Raw genomic sequence first — 23,186 nt, forward strand, 5'->3', positions numbered from 1 at the left:
ACGCATTTCGAGCTATGTGCTCTTTATCAAGGCCTTGATAAAGAGCACATAGCTCGAAATGTGTCGGCAGCACCTTATCACACAAAGAGTGACTTTAGTCCTAGGAAGAGAAACTTTTTTTTTTTTTTTTTTAAATATACAGATGTGTCCTCATACAATTGCCCATGTTAATTTTTCATGTAGTAAAAATGGGACTTTTCCACATTTTTTTTTCCGGGTTATCCAATTATAGCCAGTTTTTACCGCATGAAAAATGATCCGTTTTCGGGCGAAAACACATAGGATCCTGGACCTATGCTTTTTCGCAATTGCGGCCGCGAAAACAGGTCACTTATAGGGGATTTTGTTTCTCCTGCCTCCAGGCAGATTAAAAAAAATCCCTGATAGTGTCAGCTATCGGGGACAATTGGATATCCCCTGGGACTCAATTACCCGTGGCTACTTGAAGTTCCCCCATAGGTATTTAGAATTAGTGTTTTGGAGCGGCTAAGTTGCAAAGTCTGTGTTCCTAAACGGGTCTATTTGGCCCAATTTGTACCATGTATGTACAATAATGCAGCTTTACTCAAACTAGGCAGAATACCTTGCACAATGACATCATCATCCAGATAGATGATTTTCTCTACTCCAGGTACCAAATCAGGGAGGTAGAATCTTGCAAACGTTAACTAAAAGAAAAAGATTCCAAAAAAAAAAAAAAGATGTAATTGTCTAAACTGAGCACATTAACAGCATCTTTCATAAAGTAAAATTTACTTACAGGTTTTCCAACCACTTCAGCTCGAACTTTCCCATCAAGGACTTGAGGATTAAAGTCCAGAATTTTATACTTGACACTTTTAAGCCTAGAGTCACCAATCCAGGTCCTTTAAAAGTGGGGAAAAAAATAATGGAAAGTGGAACATGAAATGAAGATCTTCAAAAAATCAAATTCTAACAAAATTACACATTCTGAATCCAATTCTGTTTTTATGCTGAAGACTGGTACTATCACATGAAAAGAACACTATTTGCCTAGAGAGTATATTCAGGTGGTATATGTTAGAGAACACCAGCATACATAGGCTGAGCAAATATTGAAAAAAATAGGCCTAGTTAGCGCTGCTATGTAAGCCCGAAATGTGTTGGAATAAAGGAAAAGGTATACATATATCATGCACCAATCAGGTGTTGCTACCAGTACAGGTGTATAAGGAAATTGGAAAGTGAAACATGGTGACAGCACAGATATATATGTATAAGAACAGTAGAAAAATAGTACATTTGCATCATATATTGCAGTATATTTACAATAAATATACTGATTTTGTAGTGTTCCTATACATATACAAACCCACATCTGCGCTGTCACCCTATTTGTTTAACAATACATAGGCTGAGAACTTGTAGAAGTGTAAAGAGGAATTGTCAATTCCCATAATGAGCTAGATACATAGACTTTGACAGCAAATAAAAACCACTTTGCCCATCTAGTCTGCCCATGTACACACATACTTACATGCCAGGGTTCATTTTTGTTGGGAGTCAGTTACTCTACCAATATATTTTGGGATTGTGGGTGGAAACCGGAGTACCCGGAGGAAGCCCACACAAGCACAGGGAGAATATATAAACTCCACACAGTTAGGGCCATGGTGGGAATCAAACCCATGACCTCAGTGCTGTGAGGCAGTAATGCTAACCATTACACCACCGGTACTGCTTACATAGTTGACACTCAGAGCTATTACTATTCAGAGTTCTCTTATACAAAGTGATGAGTAAAAATAAATCCAATTTTGATCCACTCCTGTCTTCTGCCTAAAATACATTCTATATTACAGAAAGAAATATCCATCAAGGAATAAATGAAATAGAGTAAAAAAATAAATACATTTAAGTATGGAAAAGGATTTTTAGGATAAACGTGTAAACGTACAGTATGCTCAGATCCTGCTAGGAATAAGGGATATATCACATTGGACAACTTTAACCGGTTTTTGAGCATGTATTTATTTTAATTAAGTATTGTAGCAGACAGCAGCTTTCAAATTGCACGGTTGCCGTGTTACAGCTGACAATATCCAGTGAGTTGGATGGCTGCCTTTCGGCTGCTGCTACTACATACAGCCGTTCCATGCGAAAGGATCTGAATCACGGGCAAAAACCGGGCAGCTTTTTGCCACCCAGTGAAAGCTGGGCAGTGTGAAATAGCCCTAAAGCTACGTGCACTTCTGCATTTAGGTCACCTTAGATGCCTATTCTCTAAATGCAAAGCTTCATCAGTTATTGGATGATGGGTTATGACTACAAATAGTAATGTCTTTCCTACCAGCAATACAAGTATCCGATATCTAATCATTATAATCCCATCTCTCATGTAGCAAGAGAAATACCTCAAATGCTCCTTGGTATCATTCATGGTGACAATGTAGAAGACGACATTGGACTTTGTGTTGCTGGAAATACTATTTATGGCAGTGATGACCCCTCCAAGTCTGCTCTCCACAGCAGTAATAACCACAGGCACTTCTCCATTATGCTTCTCATCAGACACACTCTCAGGAGCCCCCGGCAGGAAATCAATGTGCTGGAAGCCCACAGGACTGGAATCTGGAGGGGAAAGCTCATGCATGTCAATATAGTCCTGAATGCACAAGTAACAAACTGGTGAAAAAGAACATATACATTGTGATAATAAGAATCTTAAGGACTTTCCTCTCTAAAATCATCCTGTATTAGTTACAAATTGCCAACAATTTAAGGCATTTCAAAGTCCCTTCTTCAGAGAAAGCGATGGATCCTCCGCCAAACTTGACTGTGTATTGGGGTTTTTCATACAAATACACCTTCATATATGAATATGCCTTAAATATATGTGAATTAAGGTGCAGAAAAGAATTCCCTATATCTTTGCAAATCACTTAAAGCAGTGGTTCTCAAGACACCAAACAGGTCACCTAGCAGGTGCACAGGTGTGTTCATTACTCACTGACACATTATAAAAGATCCACAGGTGGAGCTAATTATTTTACTTGCAATTCTGTGAGAAGTCCTGAGAAACATGAAATATTTGGGGTCCTGAAAACCAAGTTTAAGAACCTATGATTTAAACACCTGCCTGACGTGGTCGCATCAGATGTGACCACACCTGGCTGGGCTTTCCCTGGTATGGTTGCATCATGTGCAACCAGTCACAAAGCCCACTGTGTGGGGCTCCTGGAAGAAGATCTTCCAACAGCTGTTGCTCACAGAGAGACCTTCAGGTCCCTCTGCTTCCTGGTTCCCTCCCCCAGTGCCTGCTGTGCTGCCAATCACTACTGATCGGGCAGCCTGGCGGCACCCCCTCACCCTGATGCTGCAGAAAGAAGCAGCCATTGGTTCACAATCATCAATGGGCCTATATTTTGCCCATTGATGTTTAACCAATGTTTATGTATTTTTTTTACAATTTTTTTTTATAAAACCGTGTGAGATCTGTTTCAAAGAGATATTAAATCATAAAAAAGCCCATTGCTAAGGGTTTTTTGTAAGAAAAAATATTAGCCAGTTAAGTGGTTAAAGGAAATTTACAGTGGATTCCTGAAAATAGTGGTTGGACAAATGAGGTCAGTTAAGTAAATCCTGGAAAGTTCCAATTACCTGAACTCTGTCTTTTCAGGATATCGCTGAGGCCCAGTAGGTTATGGTGCAAGATGAGGAGAAATACAACTGCCGCCAGCACAATTATTACTATATTCACTGAAAAAAGGAGTAGACAGTTGTGAAATATTCGGCTGTGGATTTAAGTGGTAAATTACAGATTAGAAAAGTAGTAAACTCACTGCAGACGACTTGTCCAAATGTGTTTGATCTAATAAATTAGACTAACCTGGGCCATACATCTACTGTAAGACCCAATTCCCCGTTCATCTGATCCGATGATCGCGATACAATGAACATTTGTTGGCATAGATTATTACTGATCCATTGGGGAAATGAGGGAAATTCAACATGTTAAACCTCCATGGATCTGGAATTACTAACATGTTGTATTTCACAGATCTCCTGACCCAGGCATCGGGAGAACAGCAAATTACCACAATCCATCACAGATGTATGGGCTCAATGAGGTGTGTTTCTTCCTAAAACAACTTACCAAACAATAACATTTCTGTTGTTAATTATTTTATATATGTGTGCGATAAGGTTTATTTGAATGTATAATATATACACTTCTAAGGAAGTATTTCCCGGTTTTTGTCAATTTTTATAGGACATTTAATTCTGGGGGCCGAATTTAATGAAACCCGAGTTCAGCAGCCGTGGGAGATGCCGGCAGAACTCAGATGTTTTTTTTAAAGGGGCAAGCACTCACAAGGCAAAATCATGCCCTGTAAGTGATTGCCCCTTTAAAAAAACCATTCAAGTTCGGCCAGCATCCCGCATGGCTGCTGAACTCGGGTGTCATTACATCCGACCCTGGATCTTTATTATCTTGATTGCTTTCAGTAAATAAAACATTTAAAAAAACTAAAAAAACAGGTGTACTTTATCCTACCTTTGCGGCATGTCATTTTTTCATTTATCTTAGGCCGATTTCTACAATCTGCAACAAAAGAAACTTTGGTCAAAGTGTATGATCTTTTCAATTATAACATAACATAAAAGTGGTACAACACGTGGACTGCATCATTGGCCATAATATAAACACTGACACACTATGGGCTAAATGTAATAGCCTGCGAGCTGCAGGAATTTGTGCAAATCTGCCTGTATTTTTAAAGCGGCAATCATTTACAGATGTGTCCTCTTACACCTTGCCTCAATATACCACGTAGCGGGAGATGCCAGGTCCTGCGCAACTTAGTTAGCGTTGGGCTTCTTTTTTTTTGCCGAAAATGCATCTTATTCGCATCGTTATGTGAATAAGATGAACAAGCAGACCCAGCTGATTAAAATGATATGCAGCATGCCTATATTGTGTGTGTCTGCGGCTGTTTCTGCATACAAAATGGTACACTTATAGTATCTGCATAGGAAATACTGTTGCGTACCATTTCTTATGCAGATACAGTTGTGGTCGCACACAGAATATAGGCATGCTGCATATCTTTTTAGGCAGCATAAGCTGCTTGTGCATCCTATTAGCATCATTTTGTGAATAAGACGCATTTTAATGGAAAAATTTGCACGTAAAGACACTTGGCACTACCAAAATCACTCCAAGGCATGGCGTGACTAGAAAGGCTATTTAACGTGCAGGGAGGCTACATGTAAGTGGACACATCTGTAGTTGGTTTTGCTTTGTAAATGATTGCTGCTTTAAAAGTATGACTCGCACATAGTCTCACACCTCATGCAGCTTGCAGGCTACTGCCTTTGGCCCTATATTTTTTAGTAAATCGAAGTCTGTTCATACAGGTGCTTTGCCAAGGAAGATTGGACCTGACAGATAAGTCAGTGAACCTGCCGATGCGCCAACCAAGCAGAAGATCAAGCCATGATCAAGCCACTTACTGATCAGCCATGATATGTTGGTCCATGTCTTGCAGCTGGACGCTGGCCCCCGCAACAAGTGTACGGGTGGTTGGCAGATATATCGGCCATCGCCTGTGCTGCACGGCTGAGGCAATGTCTATGAACGACATTGTTTACAGACATATTGCTAGTACACACTTGCCAACGCACCCACAATATTTCGTCCAGTGTGCACAATGGAGGGATAAAATGCCTGTCAGACATTTTATCTGACAGCCTGATATTGTGGGCATACAAGGTAGATTATCTCACAGTGTACTGTATATGGCCCGTGATATCCGTGTTCCTCCCCTGGGGAGGAGACATTTCTCTGTTCCTCTCCTTGGTCAGTCGGAAGCAGTAGCGCATACATTGCCAGTAGCAGACAATAAATTATTGGACATGTTGGATGATTTGGCATGTCTGATCAATCGTTGCTTTGAGATCGGTCAAGTGAATACACAGTACTTATCCGACCGATCTGCTGATATTAGGCGGATCACCCAGATAATTGTACTGTGTATGCCTAGCATAAGCATGGAGATATCCAGATTATAGCACCACAGATCTGTTCAAATCATGATAGTATAGAAGAATTCTCAACAGACAATAATTACTTTACAATAAACACAGATACTTACATAGTAACATAGTATCTAGGAAGGCCAATCCCGGGCCGTTTTTTCAATCCCGGGATTCGGGATTGAAAAACAATCAATCCCGGGATTCCCGGGATTGCAGTAGGGATCAGTGAAGAAGGGTGTAGGGAGCAGCGCTGGAGGGTAGGCAGCGGTGTGGGAGGGTGTAGGTAGCGGTGCGGAGGTTGTAGGTAGCTGGTCGGGAGGGTGTAGGTAGCGGCACGGAGGTTGTAGGTAGCTGGGCGGGAGGATGTACAGTAGGTAGCGGGGAGGGTTGGTAGCGGCGCGGGAGGGAGGCTGGGTGTAAGTAATAACACTTACCATTAGGTGGGCGCCAGCCATGGACACACTGAACGCGGCTGCATTTCAAATGAAGCGCCGGCCGCCAGCCAGCCAGAGCTGGCGGACCAGCAGCCAATCAGGGAAGCGGCCGCAGCAGTCGCTCCTGATTGGCTGCCGCGGCAGCTTCCCTAATTGGCTGCCGGTCCGCCAGCTTTGACTGGCTGGCGTCCGGCGACACATTTGAAGTGTCGCCGCGTTCAACGTTCGTCTATGGCTACCGCCCGCCTAACTGTAAGTAGTATTACTTACACACACTCCCTCCCGCACATGCGCAGTGTAATCCCGTGAATCCCGGGATTGGATGCTCCAATCCCGGGATTCAAATTCCGGCATTTTTGGGCCCAAATCCCGGGATCCCGATCCCGGGATTGGCCTCCCTAATAGTATCTAAGGTTGAAAAAAAGACAAATTTGTCCATCGAGTTCAACCTATTGGTGGTCTCCTATGCAGTTTTCTTTTAGGACTAATTTTGCCTCATGCTGTCAGCAGTTTTGTTTAATGCTGATGTGTTTTAATAACTATAGTGCGTGACTAAGCACCATAACCCTGAATTTCTTTATCCATTAGGAATTTATCTAACCCATTCTTAAAAGGTGTTGACTGAGTCCGCAGTTACTACTTCCTCAGGCAGGGAATTCCAAACACGTACTGTCCTTACTGTGAAAAAACCCTTTCGCCACATTGGGGGTCATTCCGAGTTGTTCGCTCGTTGCCGATTTTCATTTTCGCTATATTGCGATTAGTCGCTTACTGCGCATGCACAAGGTTCGCAGAGCGCATGCGCTTAGTTATTTTACACAAAAGTTAGGTATTTTACTCACGGCATTACGAGGATTTTTCATCGTTCTGGTGATCGTACTGTGATTGACAGGAAGTGGGTGTTTCTGGGCGGAAACTGGCCGTTTTCTAGGAGTGTGCGAAAAAACGCTGGCGTTTCTGGGAAAAACGCGGGAGTGTCTGAAGAAACGGGGGAGTGTCTGAAGAAACGGGGGAGTGTCTGAAGAAACGGGGGAGTGTCTGAAGAAACGGGGGAGTGTCTGAAGAAACGGGGGAGTGTCTGGCCGAACGCTGGGTGTGTTTGTGACGTCAAACCAGGAACGAAACTGACTGAACTGATCGCAATGTAGGAGTAAGTCTGGAGCTACTCAGAAATTGCTAAGAAATTTCTATTCGCAATTCTGCTAATCTTTCGTTCGCAATTCTGCTAAGCTAAGATACACTCCCAGAGGGCGGCGGCTTAGCGTGTGCAATGCTGCTAAAAGCAGCTAGCGAGAGAACAACTCGGAATGAGGGCCATTGTGCGGAATCTCCTCTCCTTTAACCTAAGCGAGTAGCCACGTGACCTCTGAGCTGATCTTATCAAAAACAGGTCCCGCGCAAGCTCTGTATATTGTCCCCTTATATATTTGTAGATGTTGATCATGGCCCCTCTTAGTCTCCTCATTTCCAGTGTAAACATGCCTAGCCTTGCAAGCCTTTCCCCGTATTCCAGCGTCTCCATTCCCTTAATTAGTTTGGTTGCCTGCCTCTGAACCTTTTCAAACTCCAGGATATCCTTTTTGTAGTATGGTGCCCAAAATTGTACACAGTAATCTAGATGAGGCCTCACTAGTGATTTATATAAAGGTAGTATAACACTCTCGTCCCTTGCATCATTTCCCTGTTTTATGCATGCTAATATCTTATTAGCCTTCTTTGCTGCAAGTCTTTTTCCAGTACAGAATCCCCTAATATTACCCCATTTAGTATGTAGGTGTTGTTTTTGTTCTTGCTACCACAATGCATTATCTTACACTTGTCGGTATTGAATCTCATTCTCCATTTAGCTGCCCATGCATCTAGTTTCACTAAGTCGTTCTGAAGAGACTCTGCATCCCCTTCCCTATTTATAACCTTACACAATTTTGTATAGTCTGCAAAGATTGACACCATGCTCTCTAGACCTACTGTTAGGTCATTAATGAAAATGTTAAACAATAGTGGGCCAAGTACAGACCCTTGTGGCACACCACTTAGCACTTTAGTCCAATTTGAAAATGATCCATTAACCACAACACGCTGCTCCCTATTATCTAACCAATTTCTGAACCAAGTGCATATTGTGCTCCCTAGGCCTATTTCTTGTAGCTTATAGATAAGTCGCATGTGCGGTACTGTGTCGAAAGTTTTGGCAAAGTCTCTGGGTGGTAACTGAGCGTTTTCCGGGAGTGTGTTAAAAAACGCTGGCGTGTCAGGGTAAAAAGCGGGAGTGTCTGGAGAATTGGGGGAGTGGCTGGCCGAACGCAGGGCGTGTTTGTGATGTCAAACCAGGAACTAAACGGACTGAGCTGATCGCAATCTGTGAGTACGTCTGGAGCTACTCAGAAACTGCAAGGAATTATTTATTATCAGTTCTGCTAATCTTTTGTTCGCTATTCTGCTAAGCTAAGATACACTCCCAGAGGGCGGCGGCTTAGCGTGTGCAATGCTGCTAAAAGCAGCTAGCGAGCGAACAACTCGGAATGAGGGCCACTGTCCCTTAGAATACCTTCCAATACTTTCCCCACTATAGATGTAAGACTAACTGGTCTATAATTACCCGGTTCGGCTTTACTTCCCTTTTTGAATATTGGCACCACCTCCGCTATACGCCAGTCCTTGGGAACCATACCTGATATAACTGAATCTTTGAAAATCAAAAATAGTGGTCTTGCTAGTTCAGAATGAAGCTCCATAAGAACCCTTGGGTGAATTCCATTGGGACCAGGTAACTTATTAATCTTTAAATTTTTTAATCGGTCACAGACTACCTCCTCACTTAAATAAGCATTTAGCAGTGGGACATTATTTTTGTTGAGATTGTGCGTTAGACCCTGCATTTGGTCTTCTCTGGTAAATACCGTTGAAAAAAACTCATTTAGTTTGTTCGCTAGGTCATTATCATTTTTGATTAAGACTCCCAACTTGTCCTTTAAAGGGCCTATACTCTCCTTCTTTAATCTCTTGCTGTTGATGTATTTAAAACAAAATTTTGGGATTTGCTTTGCTTTCCTTTGTTACTAGTTTTTCAGTTTCTACTTTAGCCGCTCTAATTTCTTTTTTGCATATTTTATTACAATCCTTAAGGGCCACATTAACGGGCCGATTTGGGGAGAGATGTGTGCTGAGCGGTTCGCTCAGCACACATCTCTCCCCCCGCTCAGCACAGCGCGATGTGTGCTGAGCGTGCGGGGGGAGACGGGGCGGCCGCTCATTTCACCCAGCGGGTGAAGTGAGCGACCTGCTAGATTGGCCTGCATGCAGGCCAATCTAGCATCAGCGATTGCGATGCGCTGCGCATCGCTATCGCTGTGAGGGGTACACATGGAGTGATCGCTGCTTAAAATCTAAGCAATCTAGTCAGATTGCTTAGATTTTAAGCAGCGATCGCTCCGTGAGTACCTCCCCTTTAGAATGCTGAAATGACTCCACATTCCCTTCAGATTTGTATTTTTTGAATGCTCGACTTTTTTTGCCCATTAGTTCCTTTATCTTTTTGTTAAGCCACATTGGTTTGGGATTCTTAGTCCTTTTTTTGCTGCTTGTGGGAATAAATTTGCGAGTATTTTTAACTAGCAGTGATTTTAATACATCCCATTTCTCCGTAGTATTTTTTTCTTGAAACAGAATCTCCCATTCAATGTCCCTTAACTTCCCTCATCAGGGCAAATGTTGGCTTTGCTAAAGTTTAAAGTCCTAGTTGAGCCATTATAGGACTGCTTATGAAAACTGATATAGAATGTGACCATATTGTGGTCGCTGTTTCCTATGGGTTCCCCTACTATAATACCTGATACCAAATCCCCATTGTTTGTTAATACCAGGTCTAGGATTGCATTGTACCTAGTTGGTTCCTCATTAATTGAACTAAGTAGTTATCATTTAGTGTGTTTAAAAACTTATTACCCCTAGCAGTATCACATGAATCATTTTTCCAGTTTATCTGTGGATAGTTAAAATCTCCCATCACTACTATGTCACCTACTCCTGCTGCTCTTTCAATTTGTTTCAGTAACAATTCCTCATCAGACACATTAATAACAGGCAGCCTGTAGCATACACCCAATACTAACTTTTTTATGCCTTTACCCCCACATGCTATTTCTACCCATAACGTCTCAACAGAATTTACAGTCCCCTCTTTAATATCTTCCCGTATATCAGGTTTTAATCACTTTACAAAGAATATTTATACATTCCACGACCACAAGAAACAAACATACTAGGGTAAATCTTACCAAGATCCTATTGACCTACCTGGAGTATGGAAGCAAACACAGGGTGAACAAACAGGGGCTGAGGCAAAGTTGCATGCAAGTTGGTTTTAGCACTGCACATACATTTGCAGGTGATTAAGTCATACGCAATTCAGTCATATATCCAGGTGTGTATTTGTTTGGCAAATAGCGCCGCTACATAAGTCTGGGCTAAACAAATACCAGCCGCCAGGCAACTAAGATTTTAGCCATAGATTTTACCATGCTCCGGCTTTAAGGTTTGCGGGTTTCTTTGCCTTGTCTTACTGTATATTGCTTCCCTGCTAACCGAGCACCCCGCGGGGAGCTGGACAGACACAGCATAAGGTAATATGTTACTGAGCAATGGCCCAGAGGAGGTAGGCTAAGAGCGAATATCTCTACAATTGTTGCATGTATACCCTGGTATAGGTTGACTTTTTGTCCATGTCGACCACTAAAGGTCAACATGCATTAGGTTGACTTGGGCATTAGGTTGACAGAGATTTTTTTTTTTTTTTGGGGGGGGGGTTCAACTCTTTCATACTTTATTATCCACGTAGACTATGATTGGGAATAGCAACCTGTGCTGAGTACAACGGTAGTGGAGCGGGGCACCTTGCCCGAAGCATTGCAATCAAAGCTAACCATTCAAGGGGACGCGATACAGTAATTGGGGTTCCATGTGCGCGCTTTGACAGCAAAAAGACAAATACAATTAAAAATGTATCAACCACCTGTCATATCGACCTTTCCACTGTCGACCAATAGTGATCGACCCAGTGAGCCATACCTGTATACGCATACACGTACGTGTGTGTGTGTGAGTGAGTGTGTATATATATTTATTACACTTGCAAAGCAGTCGGCACTCCACAGCTCTATCCACAACTTGCTCCGTGCCAACTCACAAAAATATACACATGAATCCAAGAAAGGACGGCACTGGAGACCGCAATGTGCAGAAAACTTGAATACAAGTTTTCTGCATATTGCTGTCTCCAGTGCCGTCCTTTCTTGGAGATTATATATATATATATATATATATATATATATATATATAACATATATATAAACATTTTGTTTTTCCTAATGTACACTCAGTGAAAAATAATACTACATAATAATCAGGCCGATGTGATGGGGTCCTGCACCCCAGATCCATACCTAGTATTTGGGACCCCCAATGACAGGGACGCCTTGCCGATTGGCCTGGGGGCTTAACCCTATATCTGCAGATATACACAAATAAGATCTCCGTATTATCTGATTATTATGTAGTATTGTTTTTCACTCAGTGTGCATTAGGGAAAACAAAATGTTTTTTTCTTACACAGAATTACCCCTCCCTTTTAGCACCTAAGTGACATCACAATCTGATTGAGCAGCTTGCCAATAAATGTGCATTGTATTTAGAGAGGCATGGATGGGTCAGCATTAGGAGGGATTGCTGACTCCAGAGTGCCATTGGAGAAGTTAGGGGTGTCTACAGGTAAGCTGGCTCTCAGATGCTGTAGGAGCCATTATCATGTGGCCTTACACTGGGCATTCAGACCCAGGCATATGTGTAATTATTTATGGGGTGGGTGTGGGGTGCGGTGGCCCCTATGTCGGTATGGCTGGACTGTTTCAGGTCGGCACACCCTAACACTTTATTAACACTTATGATTTTCCCTATCACTTTGTATATATTTTTGTATTATTTTAATCACACTTCACTTATATAGCACTTATGTCCTTATTAACCCCTACTAATTTTCACCTGTGTGCTGACCTGGGGTAGCCGACCTGTGGCGGCGTGATGAGGTCCTGCACCCCGGACCCATACCTAGTATTAAGGACCCCCAGTGACGGAGACGCATTGCCGATCGGCCTGGGGGCTTAACCCTATATCTGCAGATATACGCAACTAAGATCTCCGTATTATCTGATTATTAACACTAAAATAACACATCCTAGACCTGAATGAATGAAATATTCTTATTAAATACTTTGTTCTTTACATAGTTGAATGTGCTGACAACAAAATCACACAAAAATTATCAATGGAAATCAAATTTATTAACCCATGGAGGTCTAAATTTAGAGTCACACTCAAAATTAAAGTGGAAAAACACACTACAGGCTGATCCAACTTTGATGCATTGTCCTTTAAAACAAGTCAAAATGATGCTCAGTAGTGTGTGTGGCCTCCACGTGCCTGTATGACCTCACTACAATGCCTGGGCATGCTCCTGATGAGGTGGCGGATGGTCTCCTGAGGGATCTCCTCCCAGACCTGGACTAAAGCATCCGCCAACTCCTGCACAGTTTGTGGTGCAATGTGGCGTTGGTGGATGGAGCGAGACATGATGTCCCAGAAGTGCTCAATTGGATTCAGGTCTGGGGAACGGGCGGGCCAGTACATAGCATCAATGCCTTCGTCTTGCAGGAATTGCTGACACACTCCAGCCACATGAGGTCTAGCATTGTCTTGCATTAGGAGGAACCCAGGGCCAACCGCACCAGCATATGGTCTCACAAGGGGTCCGTGGATCTCATCTCGGTACCTAATGGCAGTCAGGCTACCTCTGGCGAGCACATGGAGGGCTGTGCGGCCCCCCAAAGAAATGCCACCCCACACCATTACTGACCCACTGCCAAACCGGTCATGTTGAAGGATGTTGCAGGCAGCAAAACGTTCTCCTTGGCGTCTCCAGACTCTGTCACGTCTGTCACATGTGCTCAGTGAGAACCTGCTTTCATCTGTGAAGAGCACAGGGCGTCAGTGGTGAATTTGCCAATCTTGGTGTTCTCTGGCAAATGCCAAACGTCCTGCACGGTGTTGGGCTGTAAGCACAACCCCCACCTGTGGACGTCGGGCCCTCATACCACCCTCATGGAGTCTGTTTCTGATCGTTTGAGTAGACACATACACATTTGTGGCTTGCTGGAGGTCATTTTGCAGGGCTCTGGCAGTGCTCCTCCTGTTCCTCCTTGCACAAAGGCGGAGGTAGTGGTCCTGCTGCTGGGTTGTTGCCCTCCTACGGCCTCCTCCACGTCTCCTGGTAGCGCCTCTATGCTCTGGACACTACGCCGACAGACACAGCAAACCTTTTTCTTGCCACAGCTCGCATTGATGTGCCATCCTGGATGAGCTGCACTACCTGAGCCACTTGTGTGGGTTGTAGACTCCGTCTCATGCTACCACAAGAGTGAAAGCACCGCCAGCTTTCAAAAGTGACCAAAACATCAGCCAGAAAGCATAGGAGCTGAGAAGTGGTCTGTGGTCACCACCTGCAGAACAACTCCTTTATTGGGGGTGTCTTGCTAATTGCCTATAATTTCCACCTGTTGTCTATTCCATTTGCACAACAGCATGTGAAATTGATTGTCAATCAGTGTTGCTTCCTAAGTGGACAGTTTGATTTCACAGAAGTGTGACTGACTTGGAGTTACATTGTATGTCTATAACATCACACTGTATGGAGGCATTTTCAATTGTTATTTGGGTGCCTGCTGGCAGCAATTCGATTGTTCTGCTGTACCGGTGCAAGTGCAGCTGGTGCCGACATTTCAGCTCGCAGCCTCCTGAGACAACGAGCAGAAATGTGCGTTTGGATGCCCAAATGGTACTCTTTGCTCCGTGGGCAGGACTTTAGTCAGGTTTAGCTGCTTTGCGAGGCTAAACCCGGTGCTTTTGGGCATATCAAAAGTAATGGGCACCCAATCGGAACAATAATTGAATTGCTCCGACGCTCACCCATTACTTTGGAGAGTTGGGAATCACGTGACCGGTGGTCAGGATCTTGGCAGTCAGCATACTGACGCTGTGATCCCATCCACCAGCGTGCTGGCAGGGGGCGAGTGCAACGAATGCTGAAAAAAAAAATTATTGTCAAGGCTGACATGGACACCATCTAAGTGTACCACTGCGCTCGCCATTCTTCGGGGCACGGTGCCTCGCTGCACTCGGCACACTATTTTATTTCACCTCCAGGTCCACTGGGATGGTAAAGTATAAACAAGTCTGTTTTTGGCCAAAAAGTCAGTAAAAACGAATGTCGGCATTTAGACATGTCAGCATTTTGAACATGTCGGCATAATGAATGTTGGTATTTTGACTGCCAGCCAATGGCTGTTCGGGTATTGTGTGTCGGTAAATCAACTGCTACCCATACAAACGTGTATCACCAGCCTGTGACAGTATGCGGAGTGACACACTGCTGTGTGTGTGATCTGCTGGGAAGAGGGAGACAGAGTGATACCGCTCCGCTCTGGGTGATCTGCTGTCACAGAAAGAGGGTTGGAGTGAAATACAAAGTTGTGGTGATGTCTCAGTGAGCACAGAGGGGAACATCTCAGCTGGACAACCAGGAAGTCCTAAATTGTTGAAGAGAGGGGGAGTCACCCCCAACTACATTGTGAGGGAGGAATACCACACAAAGCTGGGGTAAAGAGCCCATATATGAAGAGGAGTGAATCACCCATAAAAAGGGGGCATAAGCCAGTTACGGAGAGAAGAAAAGTCTCACAGTATGACTAAAGAGGTGGAGAGTGCCCACATACAAAATACCTAAGCAGTGAATAAGGGAGGGGAGGGGGTCACTGCAGAAGCAAACTAAATGGGAAGTTAGGAGCCCCATAATAAGAGGAAAAGAGGGGGTGAAGCACTAAGTGAGGGACATCTGTGGCAGCAGAGATACACAAAATTAGAGGGGAAGTGCTGCCATAGTAAAGAGAAGCAGAGCCGTGACAATAAAAAAAAAAAATGAGAGATGTTATACATAACAAAATGCAAAACGGATATAATAAAAGAGACAAAGCTTGTGATAAAGAGATGCAAAGCTGTGATAAAGAACAGTGCTAAATCAATAACAGCGCTAAATTAAAAAGATGCAGGGGAAGCAGTTAAAATACCGCTAGTCGGGATCCCGGCGGTCACAATGCCGCCGCTGGAATTCCGACTAGCGGTGAAATGCCGCCACCGGATTCCCGGCAACACAGGCTATTCTCTTTCTGTGGGTGTCCACGACACCCCTCGAGGGAGAATATAACCTGTGGCGAACGCAGAGAGCCCGCAAGGGGCTTTCTAGCACACGCCCCGCTGCCGGCATACTGAACCCAGATGCAGAGCTGTGATATAGTAAATGATACAAAGCAGTGATCAATCTAGAGTTGTATTTATTTTTGTTTTCATTACCATTGCCCCAAACACTTTGCATAAATGGAAGAGATGTAGATATTTTCATTTATCATTACTTTGCAAACAAGTAATATGGAGGTCACATCAGTGACAAGGTGAGCAGTCTACCAATGCACCTCATACCAGCAACACGGGATACGGTCAATTTCCCAGCTGTCAGGATACTGGTGAACAGTATACAAACACCGGAATCCCGGCAGAACAGGACTATTCCCACTACACACTGACAAACTTATAAGCACACAGTCAAATCTAGCAATTCAAGTTATTTATACTTCCTTGATTACAAACTACACTATACTTATAAAAAATAAATGAAAGTATTTAAATTGACCATTTCATACGACACCCCAAAATTATGATCAATGTCACTTTCTTGTTAAGTATCTGTATAAGAGAAGAAGGATGACCTGGTGGCTGATTGGCTTGCATCTTGCACTGGGCAGGTCAGAGGAGGGTTCATATATATATATATATATATATATATATATATATATATATATAAATATATATATATATATATATACACACGCACACACACACAAACAGAAAGTTCAGCACTCACCATAGCAAGCTCACTTATTTTCACAACATCAATAAATAAATGATACAGTTGCTAGGTTTTAATTTTTGAGACTCTGTGATAGTGTAGGACCTGCATGAAGATAGGGTACCTTGGCGAGCGGTTTGCAGGCTTCCGTGCATTGGCCAACTCACTAACTAAACCCCCATCATTTATTTATTGATGTTGTGAAAATAAGTGAGCTTGCTTCAGTGAGTGCTGAACTTTCTGTTTGTATGTGCTGTGGTTTTATATTTGTTGAGAGAGATAGATATATATATATATATATATATATATATATATATATATATAGAGAGAGAGAGAGAGAGAGAGAGAGAGAGAGAGAGAGAGAGAGAGAGAGAGAGAGAGAGAGAGAGAGAGAGAGAGAGAGAGAGATAAATCCTGTATAGAGTGCACTCACCAGACGAATTCTGTAGCCAACAGGGTTTTAATAGAGCATCATGTACAACATCACACCAACGTTTCGGTCCTTATTAGGACCTTTGTCAAGGGTCCTAATAAGGACCGAAACGTCGGTGTGATGTTGTACATGATGCTCTATTAAAACCCTGTTGGCTACAGAATTCGTCTGGTGAGTGCACTCTATACAGGATTTATATGTATTCATGGAGAAAGGAATATGTCTTTGACCCTATGAAATATTGAGTGACACCCCAGCAAAATTACATTGAATTGTGAGTGCAGACAACCTTGTTTTTTATATATATATATATATATATATATATATATATATATATATATATATATATATAATTTTAAACCTACCGGTAAATCTTTTTCTCGTAGTCCGTAGAGGATGCTGGGACTCCGTAAGGACCATGGGGGGATAGACGGGCTCCGCAGGAGACATGGGCACTTTACGAATGACTTTGGATCTGGGTGTGCACTGGCTCCTCCCTCCATGCCCCTCCTCCAGACCTCAGTTAGAGAAACTGTGCCCAGAGGAGACGGACAGTACGAGGAAAGGATTTTAGTTAATCTAAGGGCAAGATTCATACCAGCCACACCGTATAAAGCAATAACTATATACAAGTCTTGCAGAAATAGTCCGCGCTTGGGACGGGCGCCCAGCATCCTCTATGGACTACGAGAAAAAGATTTACCGGTAGGTTTAAAATCTTATTTTCTCTAACGTCCTAGAGGATGCTGGGACTCCGTAAGGACCATGGGGATTATACCAAAGCTCCCAAACGGGTGGGAGAGTGCGGATGACTCTGCAGCACCGATTGAGCAAACAGGAGGTCCTCCTCAGCCAGGGTATCAAACTTATAGAACTTTGCAAAGGTGTTTGACCCCGACCAAGTAGCAGCTCGGCACAGCTGTAGTGCCGTGACCCCTCGGGCAGCCGCCCAAGACGAGCCCACCTTCCTGCCGTAGAATGCGCCTGCTGAATCGTGTTTCAGATCCAGCGAGCAATAGTCTGCTTTGAAGCAGGGCCGCCAACCTTGTTGGCTGCATATAGGACAAACAGTGCTTCTGTTTTTCTGATCCTAGCCGTTCTGGCCACGTAAATCTTCAAAGCCCTGACCACATCAAGGGACTCGGAATCCTCCAAGTCCCGAGTAGCCACAGGCACTACAATAGGTTGGTTCATATGAAAGGATGAGACCACCTTAGGTAGGAATTGAGGACGGGTCCGCAATTCCGCTCTATCCACATGGAAAACCAGATAGGGGCTTTTATGTGATAAAGCCGCCAATTCCAAAACTCGCCTAGCCGAAGCCAAGGCTAACAACATGACCACCTTCCAAGTGAGATATTTCAACTCCACTGTTTGAAGTGGTTCAAACCAATGTGACTTAAGAAAAAACTTAACACCACGTTAAGGTCCCAAGGTGCCACCGGAGGCACAAAAGGAGGCTGAATATGCAGTACTCCCTTCACAAAAGTCTGTACTTCAGGAAGAGAGGACAATTCCTTTTGAAAGAAAATGGATAAGGCCGAAATCTGAACTTTAATGGAGCCTAAATTTAGGCCCAAATTCACTCCAGTCTGTAGGAAGTGAAGAAAACGGCCTAGATGGAATTCTTCCGTAGAAGCATTCCTGGCCTCGCACCAAGAAACATATTTTCGCCATATCCGGTGATAATGTTTAGATGTCACGCCCTTCCTAGCCTGTATCAGCGTAGGAATAACCTCATCCGGAATACCTTTCTCCGCTAGGATCCGGCGTTCAACCGCCATGCCGTCAAACGCAGCCGCAGTAAGTCTTGCAACAGACAGGGACCCTGTTGCAACAGGTCCTGTCTTAGAGGAAGAGGCCATGGATCTTCTGTGAGCATTTCCTGCAGATCCAGATACCAGGTCCTTCGTGGCCAATCCGGAACAATGAGTATTGTTCTCACTTCTCTTTTTCTTATTATTCTCAACACCTTGGGTATGAGAGGAAGAGGAGGAAATACATAGACCGACTGGAACACCCACGGTGTCACTAGGGCGTCCACAGCTACCGACTGAGGATCTCTTGACCTGGCGCAATACCTTTGTAGCTTTTTGTTGAGACGGGACGCCATCATGTCTATTTGGGGCAATCCCCACCGACTTGCAATCTGTGCGAAGACTTCCTGATGAAGTCCCCACTCTCCTGGATACAGGTCGTGTCGGCTGAGGAAGTCTGCTTCTCAGTAGTCCACTCCCGGAATGAACACTGCTGACAGTGCACTTACATGATTCTCCGCCCAGCAAAGAATTCTGGTGGCTTCCACCATCGCCACTCTGCTCCTTGTGCCGCTTTGGCGGTCTACATTAGCTACTGCGGTGACGTCGTCCGACTGAATCAGCACCGGTCGGTCGCGAAGTAAGGTCTCCGCTTGACGTAGGGCGTTGAATATGGCCCTCAGTTCCAGGATGTTGATGTGAAAACAAGTCTCTTGACTTGACCAAAGGCCTTGGAAATTTCTTCCCTGTGTGACTGCTCCCCAACCGCGGAGGCTCGCGTCCGTGGTCACCAGGATCCAATCCTGAATGCCGAACCTGCGGCCCTCTAGAAGGTGAGCACTTTGCAGCCACCACAGGACAGGGGGACAGCCCTGGGGGACAGGGTGATCCGCTGATGCATGTGCAGATGTGACCCGGACCATTTGTCCAATAGGTCCCACTGGAAAGTCCTTGCATGGAACCTGCCGAAGGGAATGGCTTCGTATGTCGCCACCATTTTTCCCAGGACTTGAGTGCAATGATGCACTGACACTTGTTTCGGCTTCAACAGGTTCTTGACTAGAGTCATGAGTTCCTGCGCTTTTTCTTCCGGAAGAAAAACCCTTTTCTGGTCTGTGTCCAGAATCATGCCCAAGAAGGACAAGCGAGTCGTAGGATCCAGCTGCGACTTTGGAATATTGAGAATCCAGCCGTGTCGCTGTAACACCTTCAGTGAAAGGGATACGCTGGTTCTGCAACTTCTCCCGTGATCTCGCTTTTATGAGGAGATCGTCCAAGTACGGGATAATTGTGACACCCTGCTTTCGCAGGAGCACCATCATTTCCGCCATTACCTTGGTGAAAATTCTCGGGGCCGTGGAAAGCCCAAACGGCAACGTCTGAAATTGGTAATGACAATCCTGTATCGGAAATCTCAGGTACGCCTGATGAGGAGGATATATGGGAACATGCAGGTATGCATCCTTTATGTCCAGCGATACCATAAAATCCCCCCCTTCCAGGCTGGCGATGACCGCTCTGAGCGATTCCATCTTGAACTTGAACCGTTTTAAATAAAGGTTCAGGGATTTTAAATTCAAAATGGGTCTGACCGAACCGTCCGGGTTCGGGACCACAAACAGGGTTGAGTAGTACCCCTTCCCTCTCTGAAGCAGGGGAACCTCGGCCACCACTTGTTGAAGACACAATTTTTTAATCGCCTGTAACACTATCTCCCTTTCCAGGGGAAAAGTTGGTAGTGCCGATTTGAAAAACCGGCGAGGAGGCACCTCTTCGAATTCCAGCCTGTATCCCTGGGAAACAATTTCCATTGCCCAGGGATCCACCTGTGATTGAACCCAGATGTGGCTGAAAAGTCGAAGACGTGCCCCCACTGGAGCGAACTCCCTCAGGGGAGCCCCAGCGTCATGCGGTGGATTTTGCAGAGGCCGGGGAGGACTTCTGTTCCTGGGAACTAGCTGTGTTGTGCAGCTTTTTTCCTCTGCCCTTTCCCCTGGCAAGAAAGGACGATCCACGTACTCTTTTGCTTTTATTTGAACGAAAGGACTGCATTTGATAATGAGGCGCTTTCTTATATTGTGAGGGAACATAAGGCAAAAAATTTGATTTACCTGCCGTAGCTGTGGAGACGAGGTCCGAGAGGCCCTCTCCAAACAATTCCTCACCCTTGTACGGCAAAAACTCCATATGCCTCTTTGAGTCGGCATCCCCCGTCCACTGTCGGGTCCATAAGACTCGCCTAGCAGAAATGGACATGGCGTTTATTCTGGAACCCAGTAAACTGTCTCTTTGAGCATCCCTCATATATAAGACAGCATCTTTTATATGCCCTAGGGTCATTAAAATGGTATCCTTATCAAGGGTCTCAATATCCGCTGATAAAGAATCTGTCCATGCTACTACAGCACTACAAACCCAGGCCGACGCAATTGCCGGCCTGAGCAACGTACCAGAATGAGTGTAAATGGACTTCAAGGTAACCTCCTGCTTGCGGTCAGCAGGATCCTTGAGGGTAGCCGTAACTTGGGACGGGAGCGCTATATTTTTTGATAAGCGTGTCAAAGCTTTGTCTACCCTAGGGGAGGATTCCCACCGTATTCTGTCCTGTGACGGGAAAGGATACGCTGTTAGAATCCTTTTGGGAATCTGCAGTTTTTTGTCTGGAGTTTCCCACGCTTTTTCGCATAATTCGTTCAGCTCATGTGAGGAGGGAAATGTGACCTCAGGTTTCTTTCCCTTATACATGTGTACCCTCGTGTCAGGGACAGGGGGTTCCTCAGCAATATGCAAAACATCTTTAATTGCGATAATCATATCGAATACATTTAGCCACCCTTGGCTGCAATTTTGCATCATCGTAGTCGACACTGGAGTCTGAATCCGTGTCGGTATCTGTGTCAACTATTTGGGATAGTGGGCGCTTCTGAGACCCCGAAGGTCCCGGCGACATAGGGACAGACATGGGTTGACTCCCTGACTGTACCCTAGCTTCAGCTTTGTCTAATCTTTTGTGCAATAAATTAACATTAGCACTTAAAACATTTCACATATCCATCCAGTCAGGTGTCGGCGCTGCCGACGGAGACCTAATATTCATACACTCCCCCTCCTCCTCAGGTGAGCCTTCAAACTCAGACATGTCGACACACGCGTACCGACACCACACACACACACACACAGGGAAGCTCTTTTCTGAAGACAGGTTCCCCACAAGGCCCTTTGGAGAGACAGAGAGAGAGTATGCCAGCACACACCACAGCGCTATATGACCCAGGAAAAAACACAGAATGTTTACCCAGTAGCGCTTATGTATAATGTATATGCGCCAATTATGTGCCCCCCCTCTACTTTAAAACCCTCTTTCACCGTGTGTCAAGCAGGGGAGAGTCCGGGGAGCTTCCTCTCAGCGGTGCTGTGAAGAAAAAATTGAGCTGGTGAGTGCTGAGGAAGAAGCCCCGCCCCCTCGGTGACGGGCTTCTGTCCCGCTCAAATTTACTAATAACATGGCGGGGGCTCTTTTTAGACATGTACAGTGCCCAGCTGTACATGTATATATGTGTATTTGCCACCTGAGGTGTTTATTGCTGCCCAGGACGCCCCGCTGTACAGTGACCGAAGTGTGTGAGGTGAATGGGAGCAATGGCGCACCGCTTCACTGCTGTGCGTTATCTCTTATGAAGATCATGTCTTCTGCCGCCTCTGAAGTCTTTTCCTCACATACTCACCCGGCTTCTTTCTTCCGGCTCTGCGAGGAGGACGGCGGCGCGGCTCTGGGACGGACGGCGAGGGTGAGACCTGCGTACCGATCCCTCTAGAGCTAATGGTGTCCAGTAGCCTAAGAAACAGAGCCCCGAACTCAGAGAAGTGGGTCTGTTTCTCTCTCCTCAGTCCCTCGATGCAGGGATTCTGTTGCCAGCAGGCTCCCTGAAAATAAAAAACATAACTAAAATACTTTCTTTTACAGGAAACTCAGGAGAGCTCCCTGAAAGCACCCAGTCTCCACTGGGCACAGTATCAAACTGAGGTCTGGAGGAGGGGCATAGAGGGAGGAGCCAGTGCACACCCAGATCCAAAGTCTTTCTTAAAGTGCCCATGTCTCCTGCGGAGCCCATCTTTCCCCATGGTCTTTACGGAGTCCCCAGCATCCTCTAGGACGTTAGAGAAATATATATATATATATCTCTAACGTCCTAGTGGATGCTGGGGACTCCGTAAGGACCATGGGGATAGACGGGCTCCGCAGGAGACATGGGCACTTTAAGAAAGAATTTAGGTTCTGGTGTACTCTGGTTCCTCCCTCTATGCCCCTCCTCCAGACCTTAGTTTGATACTGTGCCCAGACGAGCTGGGTGCTTTTCAGTGAGCTCTCCTGAGTTTGCAGAGAGAAAGTATTTTGTTAGGTTTTTTATTTTCAGGGAGCTCTGCTGGCAACAGACTCCCTGCATCGTGGGACAGAGGGGAGAGAAGCAGCCTACTCTCTGAAGCTAGGTCCTGCTTCTTAGGCTACTGGACACCATTAGCTCCAGAGGGATCGTACGCAGGATCTCACC

The 23,186-nt window shown here is 44.8% G+C and overlaps 1 protein-coding gene across 2 annotated transcripts in view; it reads right to left on the reverse strand.

The window, feature by feature from the left end:
- The window catches only part of GLT8D1 (glycosyltransferase 8 domain containing 1), a 73,660-nt gene that overhangs the window by 21,703 nt on the left and 28,771 nt on the right, over positions 1–23,186 (reverse strand). For both annotated transcript variants that reach the window (XM_063940613.1, XM_063940611.1), the window contains exons 2-6: positions 4,520–4,567; positions 3,622–3,720; positions 2,376–2,592; positions 761–866; positions 584–668 (exon numbers count right to left, since the gene is read on the reverse strand). In XM_063940613.1, coding sequence (XP_063796683.1) covers positions 584–668; positions 761–866; positions 2,376–2,592; positions 3,622–3,720; positions 4,520–4,535 — 523 coding nt within the window. In that variant the 5' untranslated portion in view covers positions 4,536–4,567. The remainder of the gene's footprint in view (positions 1–583; positions 669–760; positions 867–2,375; positions 2,593–3,621; positions 3,721–4,519; positions 4,568–23,186) is intronic.

The sequence above is a fragment of the Pseudophryne corroboree genome, chromosome 9 (assembly GCF_028390025.1).
Source record: "Pseudophryne corroboree isolate aPseCor3 chromosome 9, aPseCor3.hap2, whole genome shotgun sequence".
Lineage (NCBI taxonomy): Eukaryota > Metazoa > Chordata > Amphibia > Anura > Myobatrachidae > Pseudophryne > Pseudophryne corroboree.